General features: G+C 41.3%; 1 protein-coding gene and 1 pseudogene across 1 annotated transcript; one reads left to right on the top strand and one right to left on the bottom strand.

Moving 5' to 3' along the window:
* Positions 1–532: 532 nt before the first annotated feature.
* Positions 533–3,216, bottom strand: LOC147972881 (uncharacterized). Its single transcript, XM_087523816.1, has 2 exons — positions 2,466–3,216; positions 533–807 (listed from the first exon to the last, which is right to left on the bottom strand). Exons 1-2 carry the CDS (start codon positions 3,214–3,216, stop codon positions 533–535), a joined length of 1,026 nt encoding a protein of 341 aa, XP_087379942.1.
* A 2,735-nt stretch (positions 3,217–5,951) lies between these two features.
* Positions 5,952–21,369, top strand: part of LOC147972880 (uncharacterized) — a 62,428-nt pseudogene continuing 47,010 nt past the window's right edge.

Below are 21,369 nucleotides of genomic sequence, written 5' to 3'. Positions count from 1 at the left end.
AAAGTAACAAAAGAAATGTACTAGTTACTGTAACACTTCACTGATTTCACCAAATATCCCTTACTGCGTTTGATTTTTATGATTTTCCAGTTTCTCCATCTTTGTTGACTATAATTTTTTCTAGTTAACTGGGATGTTAATCGTGCAAAGTCGATGTCATGCACTTGCAAAATATTATTGAAATATTGACTAGACTACTTTCCTTTTCTATAAACTAGCACAAAGAAGCATGCAATCAGGACAAATTAACCTGAAGCACACTTCATCAGAAGGTTCCAAAATTTAGCAGTAGTACTGTCAGTGAAAGTTAAAAAATTGTTCAAAGAATGGACAGACATACAACTCATTCATAACAAAAGGGAACATACACATTAAAAAAATACCATAGGCTCGTTCATCACAAAGTAACATACATTCCAAAGAAGATCCACCCAGCTAGAATAATTATGTTGGAGTAATTCTACCTAGGAGCATGGATGACAATTGCTCAACCTATATCTTAGCTGGAGATAACAAGCTAAAAACACAAAGACTACTCTGTTTCATCTGAAGATGGTTCTCCACCCATGTCAAAAATATCATGAGCTTTGAATTTCACCATGGTATTCCAATTCTCACTTCTCGGATTTTGGATATAGAAGACCTGGTCCATTTGGGAAGAAAATACAAAAGGTTCATCCTCTAACTTCTCCCCTGTATGTATTTTTCGGGAGAAGTTCACATGAGTGAATCCAAACTCATCTCTTATAATACCAGCTTTGTGATGAACATCATACCAATCACATTTAAAGAAGACCACCTTGTAATCTTTGTATGACAATTCGAAGATGTCAGATAACCGACCATAATAGGACACACCATTTTTAGCAAGGTTCACGACACCACTATTTTGTGTCACGTGTCATGTCTCGTGACTGATAGTATGAAACCTGAAACCATTAATTATATAGCCACTATAGCGCACCCCGCATTTGCTTGGTTTTACGTCTAATGCTCTTATCTTTTCTGTGATATCCGGTCCATCATCTAGTATAACCCGTATGTAAGAGTGGTTACATTGAGTTCACATGGAACTACAGTGAAGGAACATGCTAAAGGTGAATTATACCTTTTGTTCCAACCAGTCAGCAAAGTGTCTACCAATCAAATCCTCATAGTCATCATCCGTCAAATTTAAGTTACCCGGTTTCCTCCTCTCTTGGTCTAGAAATTCTCTGTAATAATAAGACAAATAACATCATGATTTTTCCAACTTGTGAAAAATAAAAGAAATAGGAGACAACATTGAAGCACACCTACGGAGATCATCAAGCTCATCAGAGTGTCGCAAGACATATCGATGTGCTTGAACTAGAAGCTGATCGTCCAACTGGCCTATAGTGACAGCCTTTCCAATTGGCTCACCAACACTATCAAACATGTACAAGCCCTTTGTATTATCTGAAGGATCAGGGTTCCTAGATGTTCTTGTGAAACGTGTGGTTCCTTCTAGAAATCTTGAACAAAAGATCAAGCATTCTTCAACAGTATATCCTTCAGCAATAGAACCTTCAGGATAAGCTCTATTGCGCACAAGTGACTTTAGCCAAACAAATGATCTGAACATCATAAAACAACAATGTTATATGCATAATGGGAAACAATAAATCAAATCACATACTTAGATGCACTGTGGAAAATAACAAATCAATCAAAGTAGAATACCTCTCTAGAGGGTACATCCACCTGTAATGCACCAGGCCACCAAGTTTAGCTTCTTCAACTAAATGCACCATTAAATGTACCATGACAATAAAAATGATGGAAGAAAAGCCTTTTCCATATTACAAAGTGTCTTCACAATACTCTCTTGCAGTTTGTCAAGCTTAGAGACATCTAACACTTTGGAGTATAGCTTCTTGAAGAAATTAGCCAGCTCAACAACTATTATCATGACATCTTTACTGGGATAACGGTGTAAAAGTGCCACAGGAAGGATGTCTTGTAGAATAACATGGCAGTCGTGGCTTTTGAGGCCAGTCAATGTCAATTCTTTCATGTTCACACACCTCGAAAAGTTTGATGCACAACCATCAGGTGTCCTACAATTCTTAACCACTGTACAAAGAATCTCCTTCTTTTCTTTATACATATTAAAAGGTGCATGCGGAAATTCAGTTTTACCCTTATCACCTTCATGAGGTTGAAGGCTAGATCAAATTCCAATTTCTCCTAAGTCAAGTCGTGCATTAAGGCCATCCTTTGTTTTAGAATCAATATCCAGTAAGGTTCCAATTAAATTTTCGAAGACATTTTTCTCAATATGCATTACATCTAGATTGTGCCTTAACTTGTTGTGCTCCCAGTATTCCAAATCAAAGAATATCGACTTCTTTTTGAAACAATCCTCAGGCTTCTTTTCAGGTTTACATGCGACGTTACCTGATTTCTTGTTAGGCGCTCTTTTACGCTTCTGTTTTCAGGACCTTCAGTTCCTTTTTCACTGTCTTTGCCCTTCTTTTTCCCCTTCCCTTTCTTTGCCACAATAACCTTTTTTCCTAAGACAAACACTCTGCCCTGCAACATTCTCAAAGCTGAGCTGCCACTCATTGTTATAGGTGCAAGTTCCATCTCTTCGGTGTTATTAAACTCCTTCTTTCGTCTCCGAAATACATGATTCTGTGGTAGCCATCGGCGATGACCCATATAACAAAATTTCTTACTCTTCTTTAGCCAATATGATCTTGTGAAAGGACCACAAGACGAGCAAGCATATTTACCGCTCGTGCTCCACCCATAGAGGTAAGCTAATGCTGGAAAATCGTTCAAAGTCCATAATGGTGCAACTCGAAGAGAAAATTTCTCCTGAGTACATGAGTCAAAAGTGTCCACACCCTTCCAAAGTTGTTGCAGCTCATCCACCAACGGCTGCAAATATACATCAATGTCATTGCCACGGGAACTTGGTCCAGGAATAATCATTGATAAAATTAGAGATGTTTGCTTCATGCAGATCCAAGGTGGTAGGTTGTATGGAATAAGCATCACTGGCCAAGTACTATGTTTTGCACTCATGAGTCGTAAAGGATTAAACCCATCGGACCCAATGCCTAGCCGCGCATTCCGGGAATCCTCAGTGAATTTAGGATATCTGGCATCAAAATCTTTCCAAGCCTCTCCATCAGCTGGACATCGCAGCAATCCATCTTTTGTACGACCCTCATCATGCCAACGCATGTCAGTTGATGTCTTCTTGGTTGCAAATAACCTTTGGAGCCTTGGAATCAATGGGAAATATCGCAACACCTTGGCTGGTTTCTTCTTCTTCTTTTTAGATTCAGTTGCCGAATCTTTCTTCTCATTTTCATTGGTAACCCAACGAGAGGCACCACACACATGGCAAGACTCCCGGTTAGCTCTTTCGCCTCTAAAAAGCATGCAGTCTCTTGGGCATGCATGAATTTTCTCATAGTCCAGCCCTAATCCGCGTATGATTTTTTTCACCTCATAATATTTCTTGGGTAGGTTTATATGAGGAAATGCAACCGATAATACACCAAGTAGCTGTGTGAATGATTCCTGTGACCATCCATGCAAGACTTTCATGTGATATAAAGTGACAAGAAATGACAACCTCGAATATGTTGCACATCCAGGGTATAAAATCTGTGTTTGCTTCCTGGAGGAAACTTGCATATATGTCTTGTTCTCTCATTGCATCATCATCTACAGATGTTGTATTGACATTCTCAGCCATACCAGGTTCCAAGTTCTCAAATTCAGATGGAACACCATCTAGTTCCCCATCAGATGCGCTTGATAGTGATTGGAAGCTGTCAGCCATGGGGAAAATGGCACTTAAGAGCCCAGAAATGTCAAGCAATCTTCTATTACTGCCTTCTACATCAGAATTCACTGGAAAACCCGGAATATGAAAATTGTTGTTGTTATTTGATATGGGAGCAAATGCAAATGACGGTGAATCATACTCTTCTCTAGGGGTGGGCATAAAAACCGACCAACCGAATACCGAACCGAAACCGTAACCGAATAAACTGAATTTTCGGTTTTTATTGTTGGTTCAGCTAAATTCGGTTTTTACTTTCAATAACCGAACTCATATCGGTCGGTTTGGTATTAAACTCATAACCGAAAAAGAAACCGAAGCGTGCATGACGCAGCCTTCCACGCAGCTCCCTGTACAGCGTCCATCAGGCATCTTATCAACCGCTCGCGGCCGCGCGCCCATGTGGCCGTACAATATACGAGCAGCCCCCACTTGCTACCTTTTTATCTTCTTGAGGCAACTCCACGTGCTACATTTTTTTGAACCGAGCCCCACGTAAAATAAAGCATGGGCCGGCCACCTATTTGCATGGCCCAAACACAACTGAGAGTACTTTGTGGGCTAGCGAAGTGCCCAGTGGCAGGACACTGTCAATTCTTTAGTCCCACCTCGCCTGGCTAGACTGAAGGAGACAAGGTGCTTGGTTATATAAGAGGGCGGGGTGAAACTGAAGCACTCGCAGCTTCATAGTAGTAGGCAACAACGCAGCTTCGGTGTAAACCGAAAACTGAACCGAACCAGTCGGTTAACCGAACTATCGGTTAGCTGGATTGGGTTGCCTATTTCGGTTTTGATTCTTGCTAACCGAATTTTAGAAATAACTGAATGGTATAAACCGAATTTTCAGTTTCTACCGAATGCCCGGCCCTACTCTTCTCCATGGCAAACCTATTTTGTATAACCTTGAAGAATACCATCACATCTTAGGTGGATTTTCACTTCGTCGTAATTCTGCGTTGCCTTATTTCCACAATTTACACAGGGACAGAGAATTTTATCACCGAGTGTAACATCATGGAAAGAATTTTATCACCGAGTGTAACATCATGAAAGGCAAAAGATAGAAATTGCTCGACACCTTCTTTATAATCAGTAGTTGATCTTGGTTTACTCATCCAACCTCGATCCATTAGCCTTTGCTAGCTGTAGTAATGAAAACAAAATAGATCAGTTTATAATTTTCCATATGCTCTTTTACATTAAGCATAGGTTTATATGAATATTTTAAACTATGCATTCGATACTTAGGTTCAAATTGTATAATATGATTTACCGACATCATTAACCTTACATTACAAAACATAAATCGAGATGTGTCTTTACTAGAAGAATTTATGTGAAGTACATAAAGAAGTTTTCCTCGATGACAAAAATGGATGTCTCCAATGCTTGATTTTTTTTCTGCATTCAAGTGACAAACAGCAGAAGGCTAGCTGGTGTAACTAGTTACTAAAAATCTAAGTAATATCCACTAGTTTCGCTTTGCTAAATCAAGAAAAGTAGAGATGACACACAACTTAGGTAATTCAAATTTTGCATCACACTGCTGAATATTCTTCTCTGGCATTCATAGGCAGTTCCCCCTAACTAGATCGACTTAAGAATATTATGTCATAAATGAGCGCCATCCAATCAACAGTACCACTGTTTTTAACAACAATTGTTATTCAAAAACCAAAAAGGTTCACCGATTTTTAACAAAAATTTTCAAATTGCAATAATACAGTGCATCATAGTAAGATAGAAAGGGAAAACACAAGTGATGTATCTCAATTCAAGCTATGTTCCACATGATGCAGAGATATAAAAAAGAAAACAACAACCTGTGGGCAATCTTTTGGCAGCAGAGGCGTGTGGGTGAGCTCGTTGCCGAGGTCGGCAGCTGAGAGAGAGGGGCGTTGGCGGGGAGCGGTGTTTTGCCGGGGCAACCGGCGTCAGGGTCTGATGTACATTGGATAAACATTTCAATTTCCATAGTAAGAAGCAAATGAATCACATAGTAATTAGTAAGTAGCAATCATTTATGATCATACACAGCGAATGAATCAAGTTCAATTTAATTTTACAAGCAATCACAGAATAATCTTCAATTTGTTTAGAAAATAGAAACGGAGGGAAAGAATAGATGCACTACATTGTGGCTGTTGAGGAACGGAGGCCGGACTGCTGGATGTTGCTGCCGCCGCGTCGGGGAGGCCCGAGAACGGTGGCTGGAGCCTGGAGGGCGCTGCCGGCTGCCGCCGCGCTCGGGAGGCTGGAGGCGGACTGGTGGCCTGGCGCCTGGGGGAGCCGCGGAGGAGAGGGCTGGGCGCCGGAGTGCGAGGGCAGGGGAGTGAGATGGCCGGATGGAGGGGACGGGAGGAACCAAGGGAGAGGCAGGAGAGCCGGCCGCCGCCGCCGGACCAAGAATCGCTCGCCGCCGCCAGAGCCTTCAGCTAGCGCTAGGTTGGGGAAAAGTTGGAATCGAGGAAGGGAAACATGGTCGGCGACTCGCGCGCCTGACCAGACGCCACGGGGACCTCCTATGCGCCGCTCTTTGCGTCCAATTCGCACGCGCCGCACAGGTACAGCCCCCCGAATGGGCCGGCCCATCGTCGCGACGAAACAGCAAAATGATCACCTAAAATTATAACGCGGAGCGGGGGATCGATCCCAGTATCTGGAGCTAGTATACTCTTGTCACTAACCAGGCGAGCTAACTACCTCCTTCAGTCATATGTAACGCGGGTACTTTAAAAGATCATCTACTACATATCTAACACCCCCACCTAGAAACCTTAAACATTGGATATGTTCAAAAAATTTAAAAATTCAAAAATTGTTCGCGTTTGCTGAATGCTAGAAGAACTAAAAAACTTGAACAAAGTTTTGATAAAATGAACACTTTTTAAAATCCCGAACATTTTTTAAATTTAGAGAACAAAATTTTGTACGCGAACATTATGTTTGAGAGAAAAAGTTAAGTTCGTATGAAATATGTGAACATTCTTTAAAACTCCCGAACAAAATTTGAAATATGTGAACAAATTTTTGAAATGGGAACATTTTATGAAACTCACAAACAAAATTTTCAAACACGAACATTTTCTGAAAAAATGCAAGCAAAATTTGAAAAGGAACATTTACTGAAACTCACTATTTTTTTTGCAAAAACGAACATTTTTCTTAATTTGCAAAGTTGTGAAATTGTGAAAAAACATAAAAAAGAAAAAGGAAACTAAAAAAAGAAAAGAGAAACAAAATTTGAAGATGAGAACATTTTTTAACTTTGAATAATTTTTTGAAAGCATGAACATTTTTTCAAATTAGGAACAAAAATTGAAAATGAGAACATTTTGTGAAGTTTTGAACAATTTTTTTGAAAGGATGAACAAAATTTGAAAATGAGAACGTTTTGTGAAGTTTTGAACAATTTTTTGAAAGCATGAACAAAATTTAAAAAATGAGAACATTTTGTGAAGTTTTGAACAATTGTGAGCAACACAAAAAAATTGAAAAATTAATAATATAACTTTGAAAAGACAAAAACAAAAAACGAAAAAATGAAAAAGAAAGAGAAAACAGGAAAAAAGAAACATAAAAAACGAAAAAAAGATAAAAAGAAAACAGAAAAAAAGAACATTAAAACGAAAAAGAAAAAGAAACAGTAAAAGAAAAGAAACAAAAAGGGGTAAAGGGGGAAATAGAAAAACCGGTACAGGAACCTTCTAGAAGGTTCCCAAAACCAGAAAAACCGGCTGGGAACTATCTAGAAGATTCCCAAAACCGGATTCGCTTTAACTTTTAAACGGGCTGGCCCATCATAACGCGCTCGTCAATCTGCCGGTGCGTCCGGTCGACTACTTGCCGCAAAGAGCGGCAAATAGGAAATTCCGAGCCAGGCGCGACGTCGCTCGTGTCTGGTAATGAGCGTGGCTGCCTGGTTGTGTTTGGGCTCATGGGCCAACGGCCTAGTCACTCATTACCTTATAATACATGTAGTATTTGTTTTGCACAAAACTCCAAAACTCTTTCATAGTCCACGCCTAAAAAGAGAAATGGCCGGCAACGAGCTCACCCACACGCTGAAGGATTAGCGCAAAAAGGGCCGGCCATTCCAACGAGCGAACCTAAAGAGAGAAATGCCACGAAAAAAATGGAGCGTTCCATGGACTAGAACCCGCGACCCATCGCGATATAGCAGCTTTGTTCCCCGCTGCACCAGCGACTGACCATATGTTAAATTACAACGCTCAAAGATAGGTATTATGTACAGAGGTAGATCCGTCTTGTAATCATTCCTTCAAGAAATGAATAACATTTTCTCAAACAAAATTTCAAAACGTGATTTTTACAAAAAAAGAACGTGAATAATTATTGACCACAGATGAAACTCCAAACATTTGTTGAATTTTTATAGGTTTCAAATATACATTGAATTTTTTGTGAATATATGCCGAACAATTTTTTAACTACACAGTGTAAATTTTTGTGATATATGATGCACAAATTTTAAACGTACATTGAACATTTTTGTAATATACATTGAACTATTTTTAACTACACATGGAACAATTTTGTTATATACACTAAACAAATATTAAATATATATTGAACATTTTGTGATATACGCTGAAATTTTTTGAAATTTTAAACATTTTTTAAAAAGAGTGAAAAAAATTAAATCCATGAACAATTTTTAAAATCATGAACAAAATTTGGAATTCGAACCATTTTCTTGAAAACAAAGTATAAAAGTAAAACAAAAAAGGATAAAATGAAAGAAAAGAAACAGAAAAAGGACACAAAAAGGTAAAAAACAGAAAAACTAGCAAAAGAAAAAAACTCGGTTTAGGGAACCTACTAGAAGGTTCCCAAAACCAGGTCTCGCTCAAAGTGAGCCGGCCCGTGCGCCTCGTTCGCTCGCTTCGCTTCAGCAAAGCAGCGACGAACGGATGGACATGGGTGTCATATAGGATTTGCCCGGAATTCCCAGGAAGACCCCTAGCTCCGTCATCGCGTCAGGCGACAGGGGAGCTTGGGCTGGGGGAGACCGGCGTCGGGTGGCGGGGAAACTTGGGCTGGAGGGAGGATATCAGCATATGGCGGCTGGGGAACTTGGCTGGGAGAAGCAGCAGGGGGCGCCGGGAAGCTCTGGCCAGAGGGAACAACCATCGAGCGGCGGGAGGGGGGGAGGCAGAGTGGAGCGAAGTAGGAGTTGAGGCTAAGGGCAAGTGGCGGTGGCGTCAGATCTATGATAGGTGGCGACTGTCGGCGGATTGAGAGCTCTGGCTGGGGGCAAACGGCGGCGGGAGAGCGGCGGCGCTAAGGATGAACCCTCATAGTAGATCGATTTTTTTAGTCCAGGAGCCGCATATAGTAGTAGAAAGCAGATTGCAAAAATACCAAAGGGTATATATAAGTCATTCCACTAGGATTTGTCAAAGTTAAATAAATTAAAATTCAGCAAAACGCCACTCAGGGCAAATGATCACTAAATTATTATAAACTATACATAAGTCTAAATCAAATGTTGCAAATCATCAAGTGCCAAACTATAATAGGGCAAATCATCAAATCCCTTGTATCTTTCGGATGATTAAGGATTTTTTTTCCAGGGAGAGATGATTAAGGTTTCTGTTTTAACATGAGAATATTACAAAGGTAATATAATATTACTTAGGAGAATATTTTGAATGTGATGATTAAGGTCACAATCAAATAACAAAATGCCTCTTGGTCAATTTGTTCGTGCAATTACTCGGGTCATCCATTCGAATTTTACCACAAGTACAATTTTATTTACCTTTTGAGTACAAAATCTTTTATTATAGTCGCATAAAACGTCTCACAAATCGTCTCTAAGTTAATTAAAATTATATACCTATTTTCTAAATGGCTAATTATAAGCAAAAGTTTGTGACGCCCCATAAATGTCTTAAGAAGCGTCTTTAGCTTGCTAGTGTTCATTGGCATAGAGACGAAGACAAATAGCGTCTCAGAAAAAGCGACCATACAAGTTGTTTTTGTTGTAGTGAGAACTGGATTACCGTACCACTCTGGTGCGGATCTCACTCTGGTTTTACCTACGAGGTTCAGTAGTAACTTGATCTGAAGTTATATGATCATCATCATTAGCTTCCTCACTAATCGGTCTAGTAGTCACAGGAACAGATTTCTGTGATGAACTACTTTTCAATAAGGGAGTAGGTACAGTTACCTCATCAAGTTCTACTTTCCTCCCACTCACTTCTTTCGAGAGAAACTCCTTCTCTAGAAAGGATCCATTCTCAGCAATGAATAACTTGTCTTCGGATCTGTGATAGAAGGTGTACCCAATTGTCTCCTTTGGGTATCCTATGAAGACACATTTCTCCGATTTGGGTTTGAGCTTATCAGGATGAAATTTTTTCACATAAGCATCACAACCCCAAACTTTAAGAAACGACAAATTTGGTTTGTTCCCAAACCACAGTTCATATGGTGTCGTCTCAACGGATTTAGATGGTGCCCTTTTAACGTGAATGCAGCTGTCTCTAATGCATAACCCCAAAACAATAGTGGTAAATTGGTAAGAGACATCATAGATTGTACTATATTCAATAAAGTATGGTTATGATGTTCGGACACACCATTATGCTGTGGTGTTCCAGGTGGCACGAATTTGTGAAACTATTCCACATAGTTTTAATTGAAGACCAAACTCGTAACTCAAATATTTGTCTCTGCGATCAGATCGTAGAAACCATATTTTTCTTTTTACGATGATTTTCCACTTCACTCTGAAATTCTTTGAACTTTTCAAATGTTTCAGGCTTATGTTTCATCAAGTAGATATACCCATATCTGCTCAAATCATATGTGAAGGTCAGAAAATAACGATACCCGCCACGAGCTTCAGCACTCATCGGATCACATACATCACTATGTATTATTTCCAATAAGTCAGTTGCTCGCTCCATTGTTCCGGAGAACGGAGTCTTTAGTCATGTTTCCCATAAGGCATGGTTCACAAGCACCAAGTGATTCATAATCAAGTGATTCCAAAATCCCATCAGCATGGAGTTTCTTCATGCGCTTTACACCAATATGACCTAAACGGCAGTGCCACAAATAAGTTGCACTATCATTATTAACTTCGCATCTTTTGGTTTCAATATTATGAATATGTGTATCACTACGATCGAGATCCAATGAACTATTTTCATTGGGTGTGTAACCATATAAGGTTTTATTCATGTAAACAAAACAACAATTTATTCTCTTACTTAAATGAATAACTGTATTACAATAAACATGATCAAATCATATTCATGCTCAACGCAAACGCCAAATAACACTTATTTAGGTTCAACATTAATCCCGAAAGTATAGGGAGTGTGCGATGATGATCATATCAATCTTGGAACCTCTTCCAACACACATCGTCACTTCACCCTTAACTAGTCTCTGTTTATTCTGCAACTCCCGTTTCAAGTTACTAATCTTAGCAACTGAACTAGTATCAAATACTGAGGGGTTGCTATAAACACTAGTAAAGTACACATCAATAACATGTATATCAAATATAATTATGTTCACTTTGCCATCCTTCTTATCCGCCAATCACTTGGGGTAGTTCCGCTTCCAGTGACCAGTCCCTTTGCAGTAGAAGCACTTAGTCTCAGGCTTAGGACCAGACTTGGGCTTCTTCACTTGAGCAGCAACTTGCTTGTTGTTCTTCTTGAAGTTCCCCTTCTTCCCTCTGCCCTTTTCTTGAAACTAGTGGTCTTGTCTACCATCAACACTTGATGTTTTTCTCGATTTCGACCTTCGTCAATTTCAGCATTACGAAGAGCTTGGGAATCGTTTCTGTTATCCCTTGCATATCATAGTTCATCATGAAGTTCTACTAACTTGGTGATGGTGACTAGAGAATTCTGTCAATCACTATTTTATTTGGAAGATTAACTCCCACTTGATTCAAGCAATTGTAGTACCCAGACAATTTGAGAACATGCTCACTAGTTGAGCGAATCTCCTCCATCTTTTAGCTATAGAACTTGTTGGAGACTTCATATCTCTCAACTCGGGTAGTTGCTTGAAATATTAACTTCAACTCCTGGAACATCTCATATGGTCCATGATGTTCAAAACGTCTTTGAAATCCCGATTCTAAGCTGTTAAGCATGGTGCACTAAACTATCAAGTAGTCATCATATTGAGCTAGCCAAACATTCATAACGTCTGCATCTGCTCCTGCAATAGGTTTGTCACCTAGCGGTGCATCAAGGACATAATTCCTCTGTGCAACAATGAGGATAAACCTCAGATCACGGATCCAATCCGCATCATTGCTACTAACATCTTTCAACACAATTTTCTCTAGGAACATATCAAAATAAACACAGGGAAGCAACAACGCGAGCTATTGATCTACAACATGATTTGCAAAATACTACCAGGACTAAGTTCATGATAAATTTAAGTTCAATTAATCATATTACTTAAGAACTCCCACTTAGACAGACATCTCTCTAGTCATCTAAGTGATCACGTGATCCAAATCAACTAAACCATGTCCGATCATCACGTGAGATGGAGTAGTTTCAATGGTGAACATCACTATGTTGATCATATCTACTATATGATTCACGCTCGACCTTTTGGTCTCCGTGTTCCGAGGCCATATCTGTATATGCTTGGCTCTTCAAGTATAACCTGAGTATTCCATGTGTGCAACTGTTTTGCACCCGTTGTATTTGAACGTAGAGCCTATCGCACCCGATCATCACATGGTGTCTCAGCACGAAGAACTTTTGCAACGGTGCATACTCAGGGAGAACACTTCTTGATAATTAGTGAGAGATCATCTTAAAATGCTACCATCAAACTAAGCAAAATAAGATGTATAAAAAAATAAACATCACATGCAATCAAAATATGTGACATGATATGGCCATCATCATCTTGTGCCTTTGATCTCTATCTCCAAAGTATCGTCATGATTTCCATCATCACCGGCATGACACCATGATCTCCATCATCTTGATCTTTATCAATGTGTCGTCACATGGTCGTCTCAGCAACTACTGCTCTTGCAACTATTGCTATCGCATAGCGATAAAGTAAAGCAAATATTTGGCGCTTGCATCTTATGCAATAGAGAGACAACCATAAGGCTTTTGCCAGTTGCCGATAACTTCAACAAAACATGATTATCTCATACAATAACTTATATCTCATCACGTCTTGACCATATCACATCACAACATGCCCTGCAAAAACAAGTTAGACGTCCTCTACTTTGTTGTTGCAAGTTTTACGTGGCTGCTACAGGCTTAGCAAGAACCGTTCTTACCTACGCATCAAAAACACAACAATAGTTTGTCAAGTTGGTGCTGTTTTAACCTTCGCAAGGACTGGGCGTAGCCACACTCGGTTCAACTAAAGTTGGAGAAACTGACACCCGCCAGCCACCTGTGTGCAAAGCACGTCGGTAGAACCAGTCTCGCGTAAGCGTTCGCGTAATGTCGGTCCGGGCCGCTTCATCCAACAATACCGCCGAACCAAAGTATGACATGCTGGTAAGCAGTATGACTTATATCGCCCACAACTCACTTGTGTTCTACTCGTGCATATAACATCAACGCATAAAACCTAGGCTCGGATGCCACTGTTGGGGAACGTAGTAATTTCAAAATTTGTCCTACGCACACGCAAGATCATGGTGATGCATAGCAACGAGAGGGGAGAGTGTAATCTACGTACCCTCGTAGACTGACAGCGGAAGCATTATGACAACGCGGTTGATGTAGTCGTACGTCTTCCTGGCCCGACCGATCAAGCACCGAAATTATGGCACCTCCGAGTTCTAACACACGTTCAGCTCGATGACGATCCCCAGACTCCGATCCAGCAAAGTGTTGGGGAAGAGTTCCGTCAGCATGACGGCGTGGTGACGATCTTGATGTTCTACTATCGCATGGCTTCACCTAAGCACCACTACAATATTATCGAGGACTATGGTGGAGGGGGGCACCGCACACGGCTAAGAGAACGATCTTGAAGATCAACTTGTGTCTCTAGAGGTGCCCCCCTGCCCCTGTATATAAAGGAGCAAGGGGGGAGGAGGCCGTCCCTAGGAGGGGCGCGCCAGGGGAGTAGGATTCCTACTCCTAGTTGGAGTAGGTTTCCTCCTTTCCTAGTCCAACTAGGAGAAGGGGGGAAAGGGGGGAAGAGGGGAAGGAAGGGAGAGAGGGGCCGCCCCCAAACCCCTTGTCCCATTCGGACTGGGCTTGGGAGGGGCGCGCGCCACCTCCTGGTCCTTCCCACTAAGGCCCATTAAGGCCCATTGCTTCTTCCTCGTATTCCCGTAACTCCCCGGTACCTCCGAAAATACCCAAATCACTCGGAACCTTTCCGATGTCCGAATATAGTCGTCCAATATATCGACCTTTACGTCTCGACCATTTCGAGACTCCTCGTCATGTCCCCGATCTCATCCGGGACTCCGAACTCCTTCGGTACATCAAAACTTATAAACTCATAATATAACTATCATCGAAACCTTAAGCGTGCGGACCCTACGGGTTTGAGAACAATGTAGACATGACCGAGACATGTCTGCAGTCAATAACCAATAGCGGAACCTGGATGCTCATATTGGCTCCCACATATTCTACGAAGATCTTTATCGGTCAGACCGCATAACAACATACAGTGTTCCCTTTGTCATCGGTATCTTACTTGCCAGAGATTCGATCGTCGGTATCTTAATACCTAGTTCAATCTCGTTACTGGCAAGTCTCTTTACTCATTCCGTAATACATCATCTCACAACTAACTCATTAGTTGCAATGCTTGCAAGGCTTATGTGATGTGCATTACCGAGAGGGCCCAGAGATACCTCTCCGACAATCGGAGTGACAAATCCTAATCTCAAAATACGCCAACCCAACATGTACCTTTGGAGACACCTGTAGAGCTCCTTTATAATCACCCAGTTACGTTGTGACGTTTGGTAGCACACAAAGTGTTCCTCTGGCAAACAGGAGTTGCATAATCTCATAGTCATAGGAACATGTATAAGTCATGAAGAAAGCAATAGCAACATACTAAACGATCGGGTGCTAAGCTAATGGAATGGGTCATGTCAATCACATCATTCTTCTAATGATGTGATCCCGTTAATCAAATAACAACTCTTTTGTTCATGGTTAGGAAACATAACCATCTTCGATCAACGAGCTAGTCAAGTAGAGGCATACTAGTGACACTCTGTTTGTCTATCTATTCACACATGTATTATGTTTCCGGTTAATACAATTCTAGCATGAATAATAAACATTTATCATGATATAAGGAAATAAATAATAACTTTATTATTGCCTCTAGGGCATATTTCCTTCATTCGTACCCTACCATAATCTCTTCGTTTGTTCTCTTCTATTAGTGTCTTTGGAGTGACTCTTTGTTGCATGTTGAGGGATAGTTATATGATCCAATTATGTTATTATTGTTGAAAGAAACTTGCACTAGTGAAAGTATGAACCCTAGGCCTTGTTTCAACGCATTGCAATACCGTTTACGCTCACTTTTACCACTTGTTATCTTGCTGTTTTTATATTTTCAGATTACAAAAACCATTATCTACTATCCATATTGCACTTGTATCACCATCTCTTCGCCGAACTAGTGCACCTATACAATTTACCATTGTATTGTGTGTGTTGGGGACACAAGAGACTCTTTGTTATTTGGTTGCAGGGTTGTTTGAGAGAGACCATCTTCATCCTATGCCTCCCACGGATTGACAAACCTTAGGTCATCCACTTGAGGGAAATTTTCTACTGTCCTACAAACCTCTGCACTTGGAGGCCCAACAACGTCTACAAGAAGAAGGTTGTGTAGTAGACATCAGCATCACGCTCCTATGTCGTCGTCGCCGAAAGCACCACCATCTTCTACTTTGACCAACATCCATGTCGATCCATTAGACTGTCCAGTCCGACCCAGCCGAATTATCCGACTGCAACCATGCTCCACCCTGCATTGTGTCCGCTTCGCACAACTATGCATTGCCTTGACGCCCTGTGTTTGCACGATCCTGTCACGATGCGCTCCAGACTCCTCCAAGCCTTATACGCACGCCGCCATCCTCGCCACATGCACCACAAACCGTCACGCTATCATCCCTACACACAACATGTGCACAAAGAAATAAAGCCGAAATCCACACATAAGCCTTCCCACGTGCACTTAGCCATGAACATTAAAAGATCCAAAATCTCCAACTTCACCATGTGCTCCTGTAGGCTATAGGTCCATTAGGCTTCCTATCTCTTCCTCCTGATGACTAGCTTCACCCTATCCTGTTGCGTAGCTTTTTTATCCAACAAATCTCACGTGCATCCCCAACACTACCTCTTTCCTCTGGATGGTTTCTAATCGCAAAACTTGAGCGCCTCCAGACCTGCCTCAACCTCGCATCCGTCCGTAGAGCACAGCCGAGACCCGACCACCGTCCCTGCCAGCTTGGCCAGCCCCACGTACACCGGCCCGCCAGCTTTCTTGGACCGCAAACCCTTTGGCCCATGCTACTACCAGCTGCCCACCTGGGCCTTGACGTGTCCTTCGCCTGGCTTCGACCTGCTGACTGCTGCCCTAGCGTGCCGCTTTTCGGGGGGGGGGGGGGTGGTGGTGGGCGACTCGAGGTTTGATGCGTGAAAGAGGGAAAGACGGAAACGAGTGAATTCCATGAGGCCTTGAAACCAATCAGATCTGTTAGAATAAATCCGAGGACCACCGTTGATCATCCGAGGACCAAGCAATCACATGAGCACGACACCGAGATTTGTTAACGAGGTTCACTGATATGGCTACATCCCCGGGGCCTGACTATGGGCGCTCCTCCCCATGACACCGCTACAATACCGCACACCGGCCGCCCAAGAGCCGGCACACGCCGCCGACTCCCCCTGCGCGCCTGTGTTATTATGGTGGAATAGGTTACAACGCGTGTCTACCCCCGATATATATGAGAGGCCTAGGATACAAGTGTCCTATTAGGACACAACTTCCACCCTGTCTACTGATGACCCACAAGTGTAGGGGATCTATCGTAGCCATCTCGATAAGTAAGAGTGTCGAACCCAATGAGGAGCAGAAGGAAATGATAAGCAGTTTTCAGTAAGGTATTCTCTACAAGCACTAAAATTATCAGTAACAGATAGTTTTGTGATAAGGTAATTTGTAACGAGTAGCAAGTAATTAAAGTAAATAAGGTGCAACAAGATGGCCCAATCCTTTTTGCAGCAAAGGACAAGCCTGGACAAACTCTTATAAGAAGGAAAGCGCTCCCAAGGACACATGGGAATTATCGTCAAGCTAGTTTTCATCATGTTCATATGATTAGCGTTGGGTACTTTGATAATTTGATATGTGGGTGAGATAACCCACAAGTATAGGGGGTCGCAAAAGTTTCTGAGGGTAGAGTATTCAAGCCAAATTTATTGATTTGACATGCGGGGAGCCAAAGAATATTCTCAAGTATTAGCAGCTGAGTTGTCAATTCAACCACACCTGGAAACTTAGTATCTGCAGCAAAGTGTTTGGTAGCAAAGTAATATGATAGTAGTGGTAACGATAGAAAAAGTAACGGTAGCAAAAGTAATGTTTTTGGTATTTTGTAGTGATTGTAACAGTAGCAGCGAGAAAGTAAATAAGCGAGAACCAGTATATGGAAAACTCGTAGGCACCGGATCAGTGATGGATAATTATGCCAGATACGGTTCATCATGTAACAGTCATAACATAGGGTGACACAGAACTAGCTCCAATTCATCAATGTAATGTAGGCATGTATTCCGAATATAGTCATACATGCTTATGGGAAAGAACTTGCATGACATCTTTTGTCCTACCCTCCCGTGGCAGCGGGGTCCTAATGGAAACTAAGGGATATTAAGGCCTCCTTTTAATAGAGTACCGGACCAAAGCATTAACACATAGTGAATACATGAACTCCTCAAACTATGGTCATCACCGGGAGTGGTCCCGATTATTGTCACTTCGGGGTTGCCGGATCATAACACATAGTAGGTGACTATAGACTTGCAATAGGATCAAGAACTCTCATATATTGATGAAAACATAATAGGTTCAGATCTGAAATCATGGCACTCGGGCCCTAGTGACAAGCATTAAGTATAGCAGAGTCATAGCAACATCAATCTCAGAACATAGTGGATACTAGGGATCAAACCCTAACAAAACTAACTCGATTACATGATAAATCTCATCCAACCCATCACCGTCCAGCAAGCCTACGATGGAACTACTCACGCACGGCAGTGAGCATCATGAAATTGGTGATGGAGGATGGTTGATGATGACGATGGCGAATGATTCCCCTCTCCGGAGCCCCGAATGGCCTCTAGATCAGCCCTCCCGAGAGGTTTTAGGGCTTGGCGGCGGTTCCGTATCGTAAAACGTGATGAATCCTTCTCCTTGATTTTTTTCTCCCCGAATGTGAATATATAGAGTTGGTGTCGAGGTCGGAGGAGCTTCAGGGGGCCCACGAGGTAGGGGCGCGCGCCCAGGGGGGCAGGCGCGCCCCCACCCTCGTGGCTAGGGTGTGGGCCCCCTGGTCTTGATCTTTTGCCAGTATTTTTAATTATTTCCCAAAAGACGCTCCATGGAGTTTCAGGTCATTCCGATAACTTTTGTTTCTGCACATAAATAACACCATGGCAATTCTGTTGAAAACAGCGTCATTCCGGGTTAGTTCCATGCAAATCATGCAAGTTAGAGTCCAAAACAAGGGCAAAATTGTTTGGAAAAGTAGATACGACGGAGACGTATCAACTCCCCCAAGCTTAAACCTTTGCTTGTCCTCAAGCAATTCAGTTGACAAACTGAAAGTGATAAAGAAAAACTTTTACAAACTCAATTTGCTCTTGTTGTTGTAAATATGTAAAGCCAGCATTCAAGTTTTCAGCAAAGATTATGAACTAACCATATTCACAATAACTCTCAGGTCTCATGTTTACTCATATCAATGGAATAAGCAACTACCGAGCAATAATAATAAATCTCGAATGACAACACTTTCTCAAAACAATCATAATATGATATAACAAGATGGTATCTCGCTAGCCCTTTCTAAGACCGCAAAACATAAATGCAGAGCACCTTTAAAGATCAAGGACTGACTAGACATTGTAATTCATGGTAAAAGAGATCCAGTCAAGTCATACTCAATGTAAACTAACAGTAATGAATGCAAATGACAGCGGTGCTCTCCAACTGGTGCTTTTTAATGAGAGGATGATGACTCAACATGAAAGTAAATAGATAGGCCCTTCGCAGAGGGAAGCAGGGATTTGTAGAGGTGCCAGAGCTCGGTTTTGAAATAGAGATGAATAATATTTTGAGCGGTATACTTTCATTGTCAACGTAACAACCCAGAGATGGCGATATCTTCCATGCTACACACATTATAGGTGGTTCCCAAACAGAATGGTAAAGTTTATACTCCCCTCCACCAACAAGCATCAATCCATGGCTTGCTCGAAACAATGAGTGCCTCCAACTAACAAGATTCCCAGGGTTTTTTTTTTGCAATTATTTTGATTTAGTTTGCATAAAGCATGGGACTGGGCATCCTGGTAACCACATTTTCTCGTGAGCGAGGAGCCGAGTCCACTCCTCTTGAGAATAACCCGCCTAACATGGAAGATACGGACAACCCTAGTAGATATGGACAACAGTCATGAACATGCATTAAAATTAATGAACACCGAATGCAAGCATGAGTAGGATATAATGCACCATGAACATAAATATCGTAGAGGCTATGTTGATTTTGTTTCAACTACATGCGTGAACATGTGCCAAGTCAAGCCACTCGAATCGTTCAAAAGAGGATACCACCCTATCATACCACATCACAACCATTTTAATAGCATGTTGGCACGCAAGGCAAACCATTATAAGCTCCTAGCTAATTAAGCATGGCATAAGCAACTATAATCTCTAATTGTCATTGCAAACATGTTTATTCATAATAGGCTGAATCAGGAACGATGAACTAATCATATTTACAAAAACAAGAGAGGTCGAGTTCATACCAGCTTTTCCCATCTCAGTCAGTCCATCATATATCGTCATAATTGCCTTTCACTTGCACGACTGAACGATGTGGATAATAATAATAGTGCGCGTGCATTGAACTAAGCTACAATCTGCAAGCATTCAATAAACAGGAGAAGACAAGGCAATATGGGCTCTTTTGTCAGATCAACAATAATGCATATAAGAGCCACTTCAACAATTTAATCATGGTCTTCTCCTATCGACCCCCAAAGAAAAAAATTAAACTATTTACACGGGAAAGCTCCCAACAAGCAAAAGAAGAGCATGGAATATTTTTGGGTTTTATTTTTAATTACTACTACAAGCATGGAATGTAAAACTAGCTAAAAGCTACTACTAAATTTTTTTGTTTTTCTTAAGGTTTATTAGACACACAAGAAGAAAGAATAAAAAGGAAAATAAACTAGCATGGATGATACAATGAAAAAGTATGAGCACCGCCATCTAGCAATGAGTGTGTGAACATGAATGTAATGGCGGTGAGAAATGGCCATGGTTGGCCTGGCGGATATCCATAGTAATAGTTGGGGTCGTACTGCAAAGAAGAAGACTCCGATTGCCACTGGTAGGCAATCATCTCCGGATCCCACTGGTAATTAGACTGTCGTGGAGGATCAACTTGTGGTTCCGACTCTGGCTCTGTGGCTGATGTAGGGTTCCGGTAAGCGTGAATGTGCTCCGGCAAGACGAGGTACTGGCCTGTAGATAAACCAAACAAGGAAGGACCAGTCAAGGTGATAGTCTCAAGATGACGTTTATCAAAGAACAATTTGTATTTCAGCTCCCCTTCCCTACTCTTTATAATAAAATCATGCGCTACCATACTCTTATAATCTAAATAAACAGTAGGCAGCAATTTTTCTTATTTTTCATAGTGCCTAATAGGTATGTTATAGTGTGCAGCAAGGCGTGAAGCATAGATACCACCAAAGATGGGTCCTTTTGTACGGTTCAGACTTAACCTTTTAGCTATAATACCGGCCATACTAACAGAGTCATCACTAAATAAACCATGGAACAAAATAAAAATATCAGGAACACTAAGGTTTCCACAGTTTTCGCGACCAATTAAGCAACGACTAGAAAATATTGCAAAGTAGCATAAAACAGGAAAATCTATGCTAGTGATTCTTGCATCGAAAACCTTCCTAGTTTGCCCCTACAGTGATAGTGTCAATAAACCCATCCACATATTTACGATGTGGTTCCTCTAAGCTACCCTCAAAAGGTATTTTGCAAACCCTGCAAAATTCATATAGTGACATCTTCTTAACCACATCATATAAATGAAACTCTACTGAAGGAGGTGATTCCCTAGGATAATAGTAGAAGTTTTGCACAAAAGTATTGGTGAGTAAGATATACTGTTTGCATTGGTCGCGGAGGAAGTCGGTGAGGCCTGCATTCTTAGCCAATTCATAAAAATC

This window comes from Triticum urartu, chromosome 5A, assembly GCF_056163025.1.
Source record: "Triticum urartu cultivar PI428250 chromosome 5A, HENAU_Tu73, whole genome shotgun sequence".
Classification (NCBI taxonomy): Eukaryota; Viridiplantae; Streptophyta; class Magnoliopsida; order Poales; family Poaceae; genus Triticum; species Triticum urartu.
Note: the sequence above shows the minus strand (reverse complement) of the source record. Positions and strands in the feature narration are given on the sequence as shown.

Bases quoted from the DNA above. Each gene is read 5' to 3' on its own strand.
- LOC147972881 (XM_087523816.1), bottom strand. From the start codon at position 3,216: ATGCGTTGGCATGATGAGGGTCGTACAAAAGATGGATTGCTGCGATGT. The intron at 808-2,465 runs GTCCTGAAAACA...TGTCATACAAAG, and splicing joins CAGTGAAAAAGGAACTGAAG to ATTACAAGGTGGTCTTCTTT.